This window comes from Lactuca virosa, chromosome 4, assembly GCF_052849685.1.
Source record: "Lactuca virosa cultivar CGN04683 chromosome 4, Lactuca_virosa_CGN04683_v6, whole genome shotgun sequence".
NCBI lineage: Eukaryota > Viridiplantae > Streptophyta > Magnoliopsida > Asterales > Asteraceae > Lactuca > Lactuca virosa.
This window is the reverse complement of record NC_136429.1, coordinates 19,620,116-19,637,679: the sequence shown is the minus strand read 5'-3', so window position 1 is coordinate 19,637,679 and position 17,564 is coordinate 19,620,116. Positions and strand designations below refer to the sequence as shown.

At 42.6% G+C, this 17,564-nt stretch overlaps 1 protein-coding gene across 1 annotated transcript; it reads left to right on the top strand.

Annotated features, from left to right (window-relative positions):
- The first annotated feature begins 14,571 nt into the window (after positions 1 to 14,571).
- LOC145169480 (myb family transcription factor PHL8-like) lies at positions 14,572 to 16,260 on the top strand. The gene is made up of 6 exons (XM_079088035.1): positions 14,572 to 14,841; positions 14,924 to 15,000; positions 15,077 to 15,134; positions 15,223 to 15,295; positions 15,387 to 15,456; positions 15,541 to 16,260. The coding sequence occupies exons 1-6, from the start codon at positions 14,709 to 14,711 to the stop codon at positions 16,054 to 16,056; spliced, it is 927 nt and encodes a 308-aa protein (XP_078944161.1). The 5' UTR covers positions 14,572 to 14,708; the 3' UTR covers positions 16,057 to 16,260.
- Positions 16,261 to 17,564: the final 1,304 nt, after the last annotated feature.

Genomic DNA, 17,564 nt, shown 5'->3' with positions numbered 1-17,564 from the left:
AGGAAATGAAGCATGATTTCCATTTCCACAATCCAATCGTGGAACATCATCTTCACGTGGAAAACTTTTTCCAACGGATTTAGGAAGACCATAGTTGTCAGACTTTGACATCTATGAAACTTGAGAAAATTCAAGTTTAGTTGATTGAGTCCTTAATAAAACACCCAAATGAGATATTAAGGCTAGGACCCAACACAATATCCTACAAATTGGAAGAGGGATGTCGTAATCCAACTCGCAGAACATTTGAAGGATGACTCACGATTTACCAATTTCCACCATGAAAAACGAAAAGAAGGTTAAGTTTTAAATGAATTGAAACTCCTAGATCTTTTGAGATTCATTGAACTTTTCAATGTCATGTTTAATCTCGATTATGCCCTTCATTTGTGACTGGGATGCCGAGGATCACAAATAAGGTGTGAATAACCATGTGAATATACGTGGTGCCCTCAATGTTACGGTCACCTAATCGACGTGTCGGTTAACCACACACGCTCCATCGATCTATGACAAACATCGAGTCATCCTTCACTACCAATGCCAAACCCAACTTAGTGTGCCGGTTAACCACACACGCTCCACTAATTGTCTCGACAAGGGTACAAAGTGTAATTCCATGGAATTGCATCGATTTCACTTTTTCCTAAAGTAACTAAGATTGGGAATTTTGTAAAACATTTAGTTACTTTACTATACTTTTAATGAGGAGAGGGTTTGCCCTATCCTACCTGTTCGGCTAACGACCCTCCACCAATCAAGGAAGCGGTGGGTGAGAGTGGACACCCATTAAACGACCATTTTATAGGCCATAACTGTAACACCCAAAAATTCAAGCCAAATTTAAACTTTCAAAACATGTCGAATTTATCAAAACATTACAACTTTGTTTTCAAAATACATTTATATCAGAGTTTTCCCAGAAACATAACATAATAGGAGGAGCTGTACGATCATGCCTTCGCCTTGTCGTGATCCCCTGATGTACCTGAAACAATAAACTGAAACTATAAGCCCGAAAGCTTAGTAAGTTACCCCCAAAATACCGATACACATACAGTCCACATAACCATGTCACACCATGACATATCATAACAAACTGAGCAAAACAGCACATAACGGGTCCACAGCTTTACAGACTGGAATACCCCTGGGCCCACAGTGTGAGTCTGGAATGCCTACCGGGCCCTCAGCTCACATCTGGATTGCCACCTAGCCCTCAGTACGAGTCTGGAATGCCTATCGGGCCCTCAGCTCGTATCTGGAATGCCACCGAGCCCTCAGTACGAGTCTGGAATGCCTACGGGCCCTCAGCTCGTATCTGGAATGCTCCCAAGTCCTCAGTATGAGTCTGGAATGCCTATCGGGCCCTCAGCTCATATTTGGAATACTCTAGGGTTTGTTGGCTACCGCACGGAGCAGTACAACCTCAACCCATCCCACATAACATATCAACATGTAACAGATACTGCACATGCAGACAATCAATCAGTATCACAGGTAGTCCTACAGACCTACCCTCTAGCGTATCAAACTAGCATGCATAACTAACTCATACTCAACATAATACAACTACTAGGATATCATATCCAATGGGCCGGCCTTGGTGCCTTAGACCCCTTAGTATAGTGAGGATAACTCACCTCGCAACTGTCGTCGGAAATAAGAAGGCTCAACTCCTGGGTCCAACACGAACTCCACCACCTATAGGTACCATACAAACCTTTTTCATAAATCTCCCAATTACCAGAAACCATCAGAAGTCAACTGGTCAACCCTTGGTCCAAGTCAAAGTCCACAGTCAAAGTCAACAGTCTATGTTGACTCGACTCGTCGAGTGCAGATCACCGACTCGTCGAGTCCTTCCTGAACTCGAGAAGTCGTGAAATCCTTGATTGGCTCGTCGAGTTCCCTTTTTAACTCGTCGAGTTCATACGTGGCCAAGATTTGGAAGAAACCCTAGCCAACTCGCTGAGTCTTCTAACAACTCGCCGAGTTCAAGGCAATCTTCAACGAACTCGTCGAGTTGCTCAACCAACTCGCCGAGTTCATGGCTATGTTCATAGGACTCGCCGAGTCCAGCGTTCTACTCGCCGAGTTCATTCAGTCCTTTTTCCATACAGACCTGGTTTGAGCCATGCAGCGGCTCCAAACCACAGATCTAGGCTTCTAGGGCATGCTTATCACGTAAAGTTGCAAACTTTACATGCATGCATAGCTTTAAGGGCTCCAAATGTCAAAACTAAGCTCTTAGTGGGGTTCTAAGCTCAAGAGGGACCTCAATCACGAACATAACTGAGACTTTACAACTCTAGAAGGTAATGAGGGTCCAGATCTGAAGTATAGCCCAACCATAAGGTTTCTCTACCAAGGATTTGGGGTTTTAGGGCTTAAAAGCAACAATTTAGGGACAAACAAGATCTAATAGATCAATAATCAAGATGGAAACTTTATTACCAGAATGGGTGACCACAAATGAATATGTTCTGGATCTAAGTCCCCTTCCTTGAGCTCTTCAACCCCTTCCTTCTTCCACTTGCTCTAATGTGCACCAAAAGTCCCTTCACAAGGCAACAATCACTCAAACTCACCAATGGAGACTAGGGTTTCGATAAGGAATGCTCTGAGGGTGATGGAGGCTGAGATGGGGCTATAAGGACGTTTAAATAGGGTGCAAACCCTAAGGATTAGGGTTTCCTCCTGACTGGCCTACTCGCCGAGTCCAGGCGTGGACTCGCCGAGTAGATCACTTAAAGCCCGCGTCCAATTCGACATCTACTCGGCGAGTTAGGGCTACAACTCGCCGAGTAGCTCTTACAAAAAGAACCATTTAATAAAATTAAATACGTACCAGGAACGGGGCGTTACAATTCTCCCCCACTTGTCTCAGACTTCGTCCTCGAAGTCTGCTGTTGCTGCATCTGAAAACAACTCCGGGTAATGCCCCCGCATCTCCTCTTCGGACTCCCACGTCCACTCTGAACCCTTCCGGTGCTGCCACTGCACCTTCACTAACTGAACCACCTTGTTCCTCAAGGTCTTCGCCTTTCGATCTAAGATCGCAACTGGTCTCTCGATATAATTCAGGCTGCTATCAACCTGAATATCCTCCATGGGTACTACTGCTGACTCGTCCACCAAACACTTCCTCAACTGAGAAACATGGAAAGTGTTGTGGATCTGGCTAAGCTCTGCCGGGAGATCCAATCGATAGGCGACCCGACCCACCCGGGCCAAAACCCTAAAAGGACCAATGAACCTGGGGCCCAGCTTGCCCCTCTTCCGGAATCTGACGACACCCTTCCAGGGTGATACCTTCAGGAGGACCATGTCACCCACGTGAAACTCCAACTCGGATCGGCGTTTGTCGGCATAACTCTTCTGCCGACTCTGAGCGGTCTGCAAACGCTGTCTAACCTGCTGGATCTTTTCGGTAGTCGGCAAGACTACCTCTGTACTACCCATCACCCTGTGCCCAACTTCGCCCCAACAAACCGGGGTGCGACATCTCCGCCCGTACAACATCTCGAATGGCGGGGCGCCAAGGCTAGAATGATAGCTGTTGTTGTAGGCGAACTCCGCAAGCGGTAGGTGAGAATCCCAGCTCCCACCGAAATCAATGACACATGCCCGCAACATGTCCTCGAGGGTCTGAATAGTCCGCTCGCTCTGGCCGTCTGTCTGCGGGTGGAATGCTGTGCTGAAGTGCAATCGCGTGCCCAGCTCCTCGTGAAACTTTTGCCAGAAGCGGGAGGTAAACCTGACATCCCGATCAGAGACAATGGAGACAGGAACCCCATGGCGAGACACGATCTCCCGAACGTACAATTCGGCCAATTTCGCGGCCGATGAGCCCTCTCGTATAGCCAAGAAATGGGTGTTCTTGGTCAATCGATCCACGATGACCCATATAGCATCAAACCCCTTTGCCGTCTTCGGCAATTTGGTAATAAAATCCATCGTGATCTGTTCCCATTTCCACATGGGAATCTCTAGGGGCTGCAACTTTCCATGCGGCCACTGATGCTCGGCCTTGACCATCCTACAGGTCAAGCACCTCTCAACGTACCAAGCGATTTCCCGCTTCATGCACGACCACCAATAGCTCAAACTCAAATCCCGATACATCTTGGTAGCCCCCGGGTGAATAGAGAAATGAGACTTATGAGCCTCCTCCATAACCGTCTGCCTAACCCCACCCGTCATTGGAACCCAAACCCGACCGCATCGGGTTAATAGTCCCCGACTATCCTGCACAAACCGGGTGTTCTCGCCCTTGATCCTCTCCAGCTTCCAATTTTCCGGGCGGATGCCCTCAACTTGGGCATCTCTGATCAAACTCACCAACGGAGAATCCACCGCTATCCTCATACATACCGCTGGGGTGGAAAACCCCGCTGACTTACGGCTCAAAGCGTCCGCCACTACATTCGCTTTACTAGGATGGTAAAGGATCTCGCAATCGTAGTCCTTGACTACGTCCAGCCACCTGCGTTGCCTCATGTTCAGGTTCGGCTGATCCATGATATGTCTCAAGCTCTTGTGATCCGTGTAAATGGTACAACGGACCCCATAGAGGTAGTGTCTCCATATCTTGAGGGCGAACACCACCGCCCCCAGTTCCAAGTCATGCGTAGGGTATCTCGTCTCATGCGGCTTCAGCTGCAGCGATGCGTAGGCTATCACTCGTCCTCTCTGCATGAGGACCGCCCCTAAACCTGTGATGGATGCATCACAGAACACCACAAAATCCTCGACTCCCTCCGGGAGTGTCAATACTGGAGCCTCGCACAAATGCTGACGGAGGGTCTCAAACGCCCTCTGCTGCTCGGGACCCCATCGGAAATCCACTCCCTTCCTGGTCAGACGAGTGAGGGGCACTGCAATCTTGGAGAAGTCCCGTATGAACCTCCGGTAGTACCCTGCCAACCCCAGAAAGCTCCTAATATCTGAGGGAGATTTCGGAACCTCCCACTGCATAACCGCCTCGATTTTGGCCGGATCGACCAAAATCCCCTCCTGGTTAACGAGATGTCCGAGGAACTGGACCTCCCGTAACCAAAACTCACACTTCGAGAACTTGGCGTACAACCGTTCCCGTCTTAGAACTCCCAACAGCTCTCACAGATGTTCCTCATGCTGCTCTCGGGTCTTGGAATACACCAAGATATCATCTATAAACACTATGACCGAGCGATCAAGCATCGGTCTACAGACCCGATTCATCAGGTCCATAAACACCGCTGGCGCGTTGGTGAGCCCAAACGGCATCACCACGAACTCGTAATGTCCATAACGAGTTCGGAATGCGGTCTTCTCCACGTCCTCCTCTCTGACCCTGACCTGATGATACCCAGACCTCAAGTCTATCTTGGAAAACCAAGATGCACCCTGTAACTGGTCGAAGAGATCGTCTATCCTCGGGAGTGGATAACGGTTCTTCACCGTCAACTTATTCAACTCCCGGTAATCGATACACATCCGGTGCGAACCGTCCTTCTTCCGGACGAAAAGTATCAGTGCTCCCCATGGACAACTGCTAGGTCGAATGAACTGCTTGTCCAGCAGTTCCTGCAGCTGCGATGACAGCTCCTGCATCTCTGGCGGTGCCAATCGGTACGGCGCCTTAGCAATAGGGGCCGCACCTGGCACCAGGTCGATCCTGAACTTGACCTGCCTCTCTGGAGGTATCCCTGGTAACTCCTCCGGGAATACGTCTGCGAACTCCCTGACCACCGGTACGTCGGAAACCGAAATCTGATCCCTAGCTCGCGTATCTACCACATACGCTAGATAACCTGCACACCCGTGCTGAATGTACTGTCGTGCCCTGGCAGCTGAACAAAACCCTGATCCCACTCTTGTGCCCTCGCCATATACAATCAGTTCTCCCCCACTTGGGGTTCGAACTACTACTCGCTGCCCCTCACAGTCGATCATGGCACCGAATCGACTGAGCTAATCCATGCCTACAATCACGCATACCTCCCCCATGGGAATCGGAATCAAATCTATCGGAAATGACACCCCGAAAATCTCCAAGTCACACCCTCGATAAACTGAAGAAGCAGAAACCCCGTGTTCGTTGGCGATAGACACTCGCAACGGACACTCTAACTCGCCCACTGGCGCACTGAACTCCCTACTAAATGTCTGAGATACGAAGGACCGACTCGCCCCCGAGTCAAATAAGACCAAAGCAGGCAAGGAGTTCACTAAAAACGTACCTAACCACAGGTGCAACAGATAAGCATACAACAGATATAGGAAAACGAGACAAGGATAAAAACATACCAGCAACCACATCTGGTGCTGCTCTGGCCTCCTCCGCTGTAAGCTGGAAGGCACGACCCTGAGCCTTTGGAGGCTCTGCCCTGACTGGTCTCCCATCCGTGATCCTCAAAGTAGCCGGCGCTGGAGCCTGCGCCGGTTTGGCGGCGAGTAACGGGCAGTTGGCCTTCAAATGGCCAACCTGATCACAATGGTAACATAACCTCATACTCTAAACTGGAGCGGCCTGGCGACAGTCTTTCGCGTAATGCCCCTCCTTGCCACACTTGTGGCATCCACTACCAGCTCGACACACACCAGAATGACCCTTGCCACACTTCCCACATGTGCGGCTCTGCTGACCCCCGGTCCTAGTATCAGCGGTCTTAGACCGCTTCGGTGCCGGCTGAGAATGTGTCGGGGCATGCCGCTGTTCTCTCAACTGCTGCTCAATCTCCAACTCACGCCGTCTGGCGGCCTCCTGCAACTCTAGAAGAGTATCACATCGCTGGGTAGACACAAACTGACGGATATCCGTCTTGAGCATGCTCAGATAACGGGTCATCTGGGCCTGCTCTGAAGCAAACTCCGGGCAAAACATCGCCCTCTCAGTGAACATCCAGGTGATCTCCGTCACCGACTCCCCATCCTGTCTCAAACTCAAAAACTCCTGTGCCAATCGCTCCCGCTCAACCCGTGGAATGTAACGGGCGCGGAACATATCCCTGAACTGCTCCCAAGTAACAGAAGCTCTCTGATCATCAGAGTACGACCCAGTCGCAAGTCTCCACCAGTCCTTGGCCCCAGACCTAAGCAGGTTCAGAGCACACCTGACCTTCTGGTCAGCAGGACACGAGCAGGTGAAGAAACACCCCTCCACATCTGAAATCCACCTCATAGCCTTGATGGGATCCTGCGTCCCATCAAAAGTAGGGGGCTTCGTGTTATCGAAGTCCCTGTACTGAAAACCTCTACCAACTCCTCCTCCCGTCGCTGATACAGCTGATGCAGCTGCTGCAGCGGCTGTCTCTGCAAGGGCTGCATAACGCTCATCAAAATACTCCACCATGGCGGTCTTGATCGACCCGAACATCTCCGGTAACTGAGCCCGGAATGCAGCAGCAACCTCATCATGCAGGATCTCTCGAATCCTGGCATCCAACTCCTCTGTACCCATCTGCACCACTGGCTCAGGTGCTGTCGGCCCCTCCTGGCCTCTGTCCCCTGATCCTGATCCCGAACCGGATCCAGCCACGAAGCGCCTCGTCATCACCATTCTGAAACATATCACCAGTTATCAGATAATTCATATAAATCACTGGGAGCCAACTCCATACTAACCCTAGGGATTGCGACTTACTTGACACGCGTATAGGTCCTGTGCTTTTAGTAGCATGGGCCCCTACTACCTTCCAGACCTACCCATATTTGCCCCAAGTATCACCACAACACCCTAACAATATGCACAACATGGCGAGCGCTCAATCCTCACTCCTAGAGGAATGCTAAATATCTTATAACTGACCTCCCGGTCTCACTCAACCCCTCATATCCATGAAACTTCCACCAACCCTGCAGCACTAATGTATGCTAGCCATGCATAACGCTGGACCCTATAGACTTTAGAATATCCAATCCTACCCCAAGCCCCCAATCAAACAAGAACAGAACATAAGGCCAAATCAAACATTCTCAGGCTATAAGATCTTAATTATGTACAACTGGGATGCATACATTAGACAACTACAGTAATGATGTCAATCTCACATAAAGGAAACCCTAGGCTAGCAGGCATCATGTGTTCAGGCAATTCTATCATGCAATTCCTGAAGATCCCTAGCCTAGCACTAACATGCTGTTCTATCATATCGTATAATCAAATAACTTGTATGGTATTTTGGGGTCTACATACTGGCTCCGGCTGATCGTACGCCCTGCATCCTCCTTTATTTATTTTGAAAACCTTTTTGAAAAATCATTTTGAAAATCCTTTCCTTGATTTGAGACTGGAGTCACACGAGTGTTCCTCCAATTCACTCAAACCAAGGCTCTGATACCAACTTGTAACACCCAAAAATTCAAGCCAAATTTAAACTTTCAAAACATGTCGAATTTATCAAAACATTACAACTTTGTTTTCAAAATACATTTATATCAGAGTTTTCCCAGAAACATAACATAATAGGAGGAGCTGGACGATCATGCCTTCGCCTTGCCGCGATCCCCTGATGTACCTGAAACAATAAACTGAAACTGTAAGCCCGAAAGCTTAGTGAGTTACCCCCAAAATACCGATACACATACAGTCCACATAACCATGTCACACCATGACATATCATAACAAACTGAGCAAAACAGCACATAACGGGTCCACAGCTTTACAGACTGGAATACCCCTGGGCCCACAGTGTGAGTCTGGAATGCCTACCGGGCCCTCAGCTCACATCTGGATTGCCACCTAGCCCTCAATACGAGTCTGGAATGCCTACCGGGCCCTCAGCTCGTATCTGGAATGCCACCGAGCCCTCAGTACGAGTCTGGAATGCCTACCGGGCCCTCAGCTCGTATCTGGAATGCTCCCAAGTCCTCAGTATGAGTCTGGAATGCCTATCGGGCCCTCAGCTCATATCTGGAATACTCTAGGGTTTGTTGGCTACCGCACGGAGCAGTACAACCTCAACCCATCCCACATAACATATCAACATGTAACAGATAATGCACATGGAGACAATCAATCAGTATCACAGGTAGTCCTACAGACCTACCCTCTAGCGTATCAAACTAGCATGCATAACTAACTCATACTCAACATAATACAACTACTAGGGTATCATATCCAATGGGCCGGCCTTGGTGCCTTAGACCCCTTAGTATAGTGAGGATAACTCACCTCGTAATTGTCGTCGGAAATAAGAAGGCTCAACTCCTGGGTCCAACACGAACTCCACCACCTATAGGTACCATACAAACCTTTTTCATAAATCTCCCAATTACCAGAAACCATCAGAAGTCAACTGGTCAACCCTTGGTCCAAGTCAAAGTCCACAGTCAAAGTCAACAGTCTATGTTGACTCGACTCGTCGAGTGCAGATCACCGACTCGTCGAGTCCTTCTTGAACTCGAGAAGTCGTGAAATCCTTGATTGGCTCGTCGAGTTCCCTTTTTAACTCGTCGAGTTCATACGTGGCCAAGATTTGGAAGAAACCCTAGCCAACTCGTTGAGTCTTCTAACAACTCGCCGAGTTCAAGGCAATCTTCAACGAACTCGTCGAGTTGCTCAACCAACTCGCCGAGTTCATGGCTATGTTCATAGGACTCGCCGAGTCCAGCGTTCTACTCGCCGAGTTCATTCAGTCCTTTTTCCATACAGACCTGGTTTGAGCCATGCAGCGGCTCCAAACCACAGATCTAGGCTTCTAGGGCATGCTTATCACGTAAAGTTGCAAACTTTACATGCATGCATAGCTTTAAGGGCTCCAAATGTCAAAACTAAGCTCTTAATGGGGTTCTAAGCTCAAGAGGGACCTCAATCACGAACATAACTGAGACTTTACAACTCTAGAAGGTAATAAGGGTCCAGATCTGAAGTATAGCCCAACCATAAGGTTTCTCTACCAAGGATTTGGGGTTTTAGGGCTTAAAAGCAACAATTTAGGGACAAACAAGATCTAATAGATCAATAATCAAGATGGAAACTTTATTACCAGAATGGGTGACCACAAATGAATGTGTTCTGGATCTAAGTCCCCTTCCTTGAGCTCTTCAACCCCTTCCTTCTTCCACTTGCTCCAACGTGCACCAAAAGTCCCTTCACAAGGCAACAATCACTCAAACTCACCAATGGAGACTAGGGTTTCGATAAGGAATGCTCTGAGGGTGATGGAGGTTGAGATGGGGCTATAAGGACGTTTAAATAGGGTGCAAACCCTAAGGATTAGGGTTTCCTCCTGACTGGCCTACTCGCCGAGTCCAGGCGTGGACTCGCCGAGTAGATCACTTAAAGCTCGCGTCCAATTCGACATCTACTCGGCGAGTTAGGGCTACAACTCGCCGAGTAGCTCTTACAAAAAGAACCATTTAATCAAATTAAATACGTACCAGGAACGGGGCGTTACAATAACCTTATACCCCCCTTATAGATCGGCTTCGTGATTGAGGCCTACTAACGGTAAGACTAGCAGTTTAAGTTATACATATATAATATTAGACTTTTAATTTTTATATAGTATAAGGGTGTATTTTATACTTTTAAAATACTATGTGGGTTAATTTAATAAATTATACCTTTTAATTTAATTAAACATAAACCATGTCATTATCGATTTATTAATTCTCCCTTAATTATACACTTAATTAATTTTAATAAAACCATAAGGATGTAATTTGAACTTTTCAAAACTAGGGTTTTAGAATTTAAAATTTCAAAAATTAAACTTTTAATCAAAATTTAAATTCCAAAACTTGAGGGCAAGTTTTAAAACACTTCAAAACATTAGGGTTTAGAATTTAAATATTTCCAAATTAACCTTTTAATCAAAAATTAAAATTCCAAAACTTGAGGACAAATTTTGAAACCTTTCAAAATATTAGGGTTTAACTATTTAAATTTCAAAACTAAAACTTTTTAAAGTTCAAATTTAAACTATAAAACTTAAAAATTCGAATTTTGGCAAGAAAAAAGAGTTTTGGCAATTATCCTCAACAAAATCTGGCAGAAAATTCGAAAATCTCGGCACCAGAGCCCTGGACTCGTCGAGTCCACAATGAAACTCGTCGAGTAGGACCTACTCGTCTAGTCCATTCATGGACTCGACGAGTCTGCCAGTCAGAACCCAAAAATTTCGCTTTTCAAACAAGCAATGAATAATTAAGCATCAAATACATCAAACAAACAGCCTAGGCTCTGATACCACTGATGAGTTTTAAGCACTACAACATTCCTATGGTGTACATGCAAACCCTAAAGCTTTGGATCTAGTTTGTCTAATGAACATGCAATAATCATCCAAAGCCATAAACCCTAGATCTAGCATGTAATAATCAATATTAACATAAGAATAGGGTTTAGATCTTACCTTTGATTGTTATGTAGTAATAACAATCTATTCCTTCTTGTAATTGGCTTCTAAAAGCTTAGTGTCACAAGTGTCACACCTCTAATGGAGTCACAAACACCATAAGCAATAAGGATGAAGAAGGAGGAGAGAGAAGACACCAAAAACATCTAGAAACCCTAAGGAATAAGTTAGCCACGTTTTTGGTGCCCTTAGGGTCCTTAAATATGTGAGGCTATTAGGGTTTTGAACTAGTAAACCCTAATCTGACTGCTTAGGCCCTAAGCAGCCCATTGACTCCTCCTTTAGAGGCCTTAGACGAATTCTAATGGGTTTCCCCATAGATTTCGTCCACTCCATCCTATATGGAGTCCATTAGGCCAATATCCAACTATCACACAATCGACAGTTCTAGTCCCCTTTATTTAATTAATGTCTTTTAGCCACAAAATTAATTCTGATTAATTCTTGACTATTATTAATTAAATAATATGATTTCTCTCTTAATATATTATTCATATAATATATTAATAAATCATAATTATTCTCTTTCTTCATAAATCATCCTATCAAGTTGCTTTGGTGAAGGCAACCCAAAAGGACCATGCTCGCAATCGGGTCAAGTACATACCAAAATAGTTATGGGCATAGACACTAATCCAACAGATATGTTATGTGGGATGGGTTGAGGATGTACTGCTTTGTGCGGTGACCAACAAACCCTAGGAGCATTCCAGATTCGAGTTGTGGGTCCGGTAGGCAATCCAGACTCTTACTGTGGGCTCGATGGCAATCTAGATGTGAGCTGTGGGCCCGGTAGTCAATCCAGACTCACACTGTGGGCCCAGGGGTATTCCAGTCTGTAAAGTTGTGGACCCAGTATATGCTGTTATTTGTATATGTATTATGTGTAGTGTATCGGTATTTTGGGGAACTCACTAAGCCTCGAGCTTACAGTTTCAGTTTATTGTTTCAGGTACATCAGGGGATCGCGGCAAGGCAAAGGCGTGATCGTACAACTCCTCATATTTATGTTTATGTTTCTGGGATACTCTGATATTATACCTTTTGAAAACAAGTTTTGTAATAACTAATGGTTTTTGGATTGTTTAAAAAGTTTTAAATTGGCTTAAATTTTATGGGTGTTACACTCCATGTGGAATTATATTGTCATCATCAACCAACAACATTAGTTTTGCATGATCATTTGCAGATTCATCAACATCAAATAATGGAGCAACATCAGTTGCGGCCTTACCTTTATGCCTAAAATCATCCCCTTTTACAGGCTCATTGTAAGAAGGAACATGATTGGTTGTCATAGGTAATAAATTACAATTTTGGTTACTTCCAGCACCAGAAGACCTACTTCCACCAGATCGATTTTCCCCAGGAAATCGATGAATACCACTTTCCATAACATTATTAAGAACAAACAGTTGTATTGTGTTAGAAGACAAAACTAAGAAAATATATGATATCGCTATCGTCAAGAATCTGCATAACTATATTTGATCCAGGACATTGAAAAAATAGATATATTTTAGTGTGTAACTTGGACTTGGAAGCAACTAACGTGATTAACCCAACAAAGTTGATATCATTGTTTATATCTACACTAAAACATGTGTAGTCTGGATCAATATACTGCACAGATCCCTTGATACGTTGTCATTGTCCTCCACTTGAAACCGGCACTCGAAATAAATCCTTATATATACTATTTTTTTAGTATACGAAACCTGTCAAAGAACATTGTTGGTGGATGAACAAAGACAAAGAAATATATTGCTTGTGGCTTGTGGAATAACAAAAATCACACAAATGCCCTAATATTACCTCTTTGGAAGAGCATTCCGGAATGCCCGTACATTCCGAAGTACAGTCCAGAATACACTTTTTTGTGTTCGGGATACCTACCAACCACCACCAACTCCTGAACATAACTACTCCGAAATACCGCATTCCGAAGTAAATGGTCATTTTATAAAATTTATAAAACTTTGGTTATTGTTATCAGATTATTCATATGAGAAGATTTGTTCATATAGGTTAGATTCCTCAATTTCTCTATAAAATAAATAATAAAAACCCATCATAAATTGATCAAAGGTCGAAGAAAATACAGTCATATAGACATATAGACATATAGGGACATCTTATATTATTATATTAACGATTACCTGATCAATATAACACGTACTTAAAGTTACCATTTTGAGTAGACCCTTTTTTTAATTCGTAACTGATCACCATCCTTTTACCTTTGGGATGTGTGTTTATGTATATATATATATATATATATATATATATATATATATATATATATATATATATATATATATATATATATATATATGTTGGCATGATCATAGGATTGAATTATATAATGAGTCATTGATGAATTGGTTTATTCCCTCACCACTTTATCCTTTTCCTTTTGTTTAAATATAAATAGTTGTTGATAGCATAAAAACAAGAAATTTGTCCTAAAATCTATTGTTGGATTCTTTGATTCCCCTAAGCCTACAAGCAACAAAGAGAATCCGCCAATCCCACCACATCTTCCACCAAAAATAGCCAAATCAAAGAAAAGAAAAACTCATTTGCCATCACTTTCAAACTCCAAAAAGAAAAAGAAAAATAAATCCATCAAAAATTTAACTCGTCCATATTCCATAATCCATCCCACTAATGTAAATCTCCTTTCCTCAAAACTCCTTATAGATTTAGAAAGTTAAACCCATTAACATCATGGTAGGGGTCCTCTAAATCTTGGATTTGATCCTTAATTTTCATCGAATAATAACCAAACCAATTCTTGGATTGAATGCAAGCCATTTGTTCGATGAAAGTCTAATGATGATTTTGGATTATCATTCGCTAATTTTGAGAGTGGGGTGTGAAAACTGAGGAGTGGGTAATGGAAAAACATGAAGATAAAACCAAATCATTCACTTTTTTCTCTGCTTTTAAGACTCCAAATGGAACTGTGTTTTGCTTTCTTTGTTTTTGCACCATTAAAGATTCTCTTCATGCCGTTCAAGTCAAAAGGAAAAATGAATAAAAAAATACTTTATTTTTTTCTCTCTTTTGTTTTGTTTTGTGGGTGATAATGAAATGTGAATTGAGAGAAAGGTAAGAGACACACAGCTCATGAGAGCATATATTCCCTCACCTTACATTACCCCACTGGTGTTTCCTGATATGGAGTGAGATCAACCAACTCCCCCCTACCTCACCCCCCCCTCTCTCATTTATAAAAGACTTACACTCATCTGCCACATATTTCAGACACAACAAGTCTTCAATTCAGAAAGAATCAATCCTATTTTATGTTTCATTACTTCTTCTGTTCTTTATCTATTTCAGAAACTGAAAAAAATGGCTCATGAGAATATTCAAAATCAAGAAGTGAATTTGGTTTTATCCAGTGATGCTAAGCCTAGACTCAAATGGACTTCTGAACTTCACCAACGATTCGTTGACTCGGTCAGTCAACTCGGAGGCCCAGAGAGTGAGTTTTTATTGAAATTTACCTTCTTTATAAAATCTTGTTGTTGGGTTTTTAAAAAGTTTCAATCTTTTTTCACTTACAGAAGCAACACCAAAATCTTTGATGAGAGTAATGGGTATTCATGGGCTTACTTTGTACCACTTAAAGAGTCATTTGCAGGTACTTTTAGCCTCAATTCATTCACAAGTTAACAATTTTTGTTACAATTCTAAGTTTTTCTTGTATATTTATGCAGAAATATAGATTAGGAAAGATTCAACAATCGCCAGCTTGCAGTGGAAATATTCAAGAAGGTGAGTAAATACGTGTTTGATTCTTTATTCATTGAACCAAAATGCTGGATTTTTCATTCTAATTAATAACAAATGAATTTGATAACAGAGTTTGGAGATGATCATAGGAGTGATATCACAAGTATCGATCATAACGATGAAAACCCAAATCAGATTAGCGAGTAATTCACCTTTTTACCTTTAAATTCTCTATCTTTTTATATAAAATCCGAAAGAAAAGTTTATAAAAGCGTTGAATGTTGATCGTATCAGGAGCTTAAAGATTGCTGAGGCTTTACAGATGCAAATGGAGGTGCAAAGGAAACTTCACGAACAAATAGAGGTGAAAACTGAAAACCGAAAGTACAAATTTGCATGCATGAAGTACAACTGTAGTAAACTAACGATCGGATTTTTCAATTTTCAGGTTCAAAGACATTTACAGCTGAGAATTGAAGCTCAAGGAAAGTATTTACAATCGGTATTGAGAAAGGCGCAAGACACACTTGCAGGGTATAATTCATCCGCCATTGAAGTTGAAGCAGCAAAAGCTGAGCTTTCTCATTTAGTTTCAATGGTGGACAATGGCTGCCCGAGTTGCCCGAGTTCTTTATCCATGCTGACCGAAGTAGAAGATTCAAGGTTAAAGAAAGAGGTGAAAAAAACGGGGAATGGGTCGTCAGTGGAAAGCTCGTTGACTTCATCTGAGAGTTGGGGAAGGAAGGAAAACGATGATCTTGATTTGAAATTGATGGATAGGAATGGAATGAGTGATTCCGGGAATGGAAGGAAAAGAAGTGGGAGTACAATTTCTGATGGGAATTGTCAAGGTAAAAGATTACAGAAAGGTAGTGAGAGGTTTGATTTGAATAGTCAATATGTGAATGACTTTGACTTTGACTTTGAGTCAAAGTCAAGCACACTGGACTTGAACTCTGAGTGAGAAAAAATTGAGTTGAATGGGGAAAACTTTTGGTAATATTGGTGATGGATGAAAGGTTTATGATATATATTTGTATGTCATATAGTATATAAATATATATATCCATTAAAAAAAAGTATATATAAATATGTAATTTTGAAGGCATATGGATGTATTCATGCCCACAAGGCACATTTATATGATTATTTTACTTTCGTATTTTCATATGAAGTTGTTTTGAAATATGATTATATATGAGATGCTCTATAGATTGAAACATAAAAATGATGAAAATATATTATGTATTTCTTTTTGTAAATTTGTTGAAAAATGAAAGATTTTTTGGTTTGTGGATTAAAGGATATGGTAGTGGTACTCTCCTGGCCTCCTTTTTAAAAAGTTGTACATTGAATAGGACAAAAGCCCTTATTACAATGATATGTAAATCATGCATTAAAAGTTGTACTTATACAATAATGTCGATTTTCATAAAGAAAAAACAATCATTTGCCTCTCTTGTGCTTTGTTCTTGGCTTGATCAATCAAGTTAAAAGATAAAGTGACCTAAAATTCTTTTCTTACCCACCCATTTCTCTTGCTTTTCCTTCCTAACTTTTTATATATAATAACAAATGTCAAAATCACTAGGTTGGGTACTTGGGTTGATGTATCGAAACGAGTTTGGGGAAAATATCTGTTTCTGTACACGTTGAATTGATCGATACAGTTAAATCGTCTTGGACTTTTATAAAATTGAATATGATTACAAAAGACTATACTATTATTACAATTATATTATAATTATTTGAATAAAACAATTTATAAGGTTGAATGTATTGAAAATACACTTTGAGAGTCAATATAGCAATTTTGATGGTAAGCCGAATCTGTATGTGAAGACGAAGTCGATTTTGTTCCGGTGAAAGCCAACTTAGGTGGCATAGCTAGCAACAGATTGGAACCAGACTCATGGGGTCTGCTTGAGGGTGTTTAGGGAGTTGACACACGTAGTTTAAGTGGGTCAAGGACTCAAGTATACAAATCTATGGGGTTGGTGCATGTAGACCGTCTTGGAATAAAATACGTTTTCATGTCTAATTGGTAAACAAACCAATGTGGAAAGATGGCAAAACTAAGAACCATGTGAATGTTTGTTGACATATTAGCCACTAGCCGCGCATTCTAGTAACTAAGGGGTCCATCATAATGGAATTTGTGTTTGAAGAGCCAAATGTAACGAAATGCATTATCACCTATGGGTTGAAGGACAAGAATAAAAGTCATATTTATAAGAAGTGCATAATGTTCATGTAACACCTTGTTTCGGGACATTTCTTAATTCAGGGTTCGGGAACCATAATTTGATCATGGGAAAGTTTTGGGCTTTGAGGAAGCAAAGTTTGGACCTTATTGAAGGTTGATAATATTGGTTATGAGATCTAATGTCACAACTAGCATTTTGGCTAGGAAATTCCGTCCTCATGTAAGCAATAACTATTGTGAGACTTGTGCTAACACATTAAAAGTGT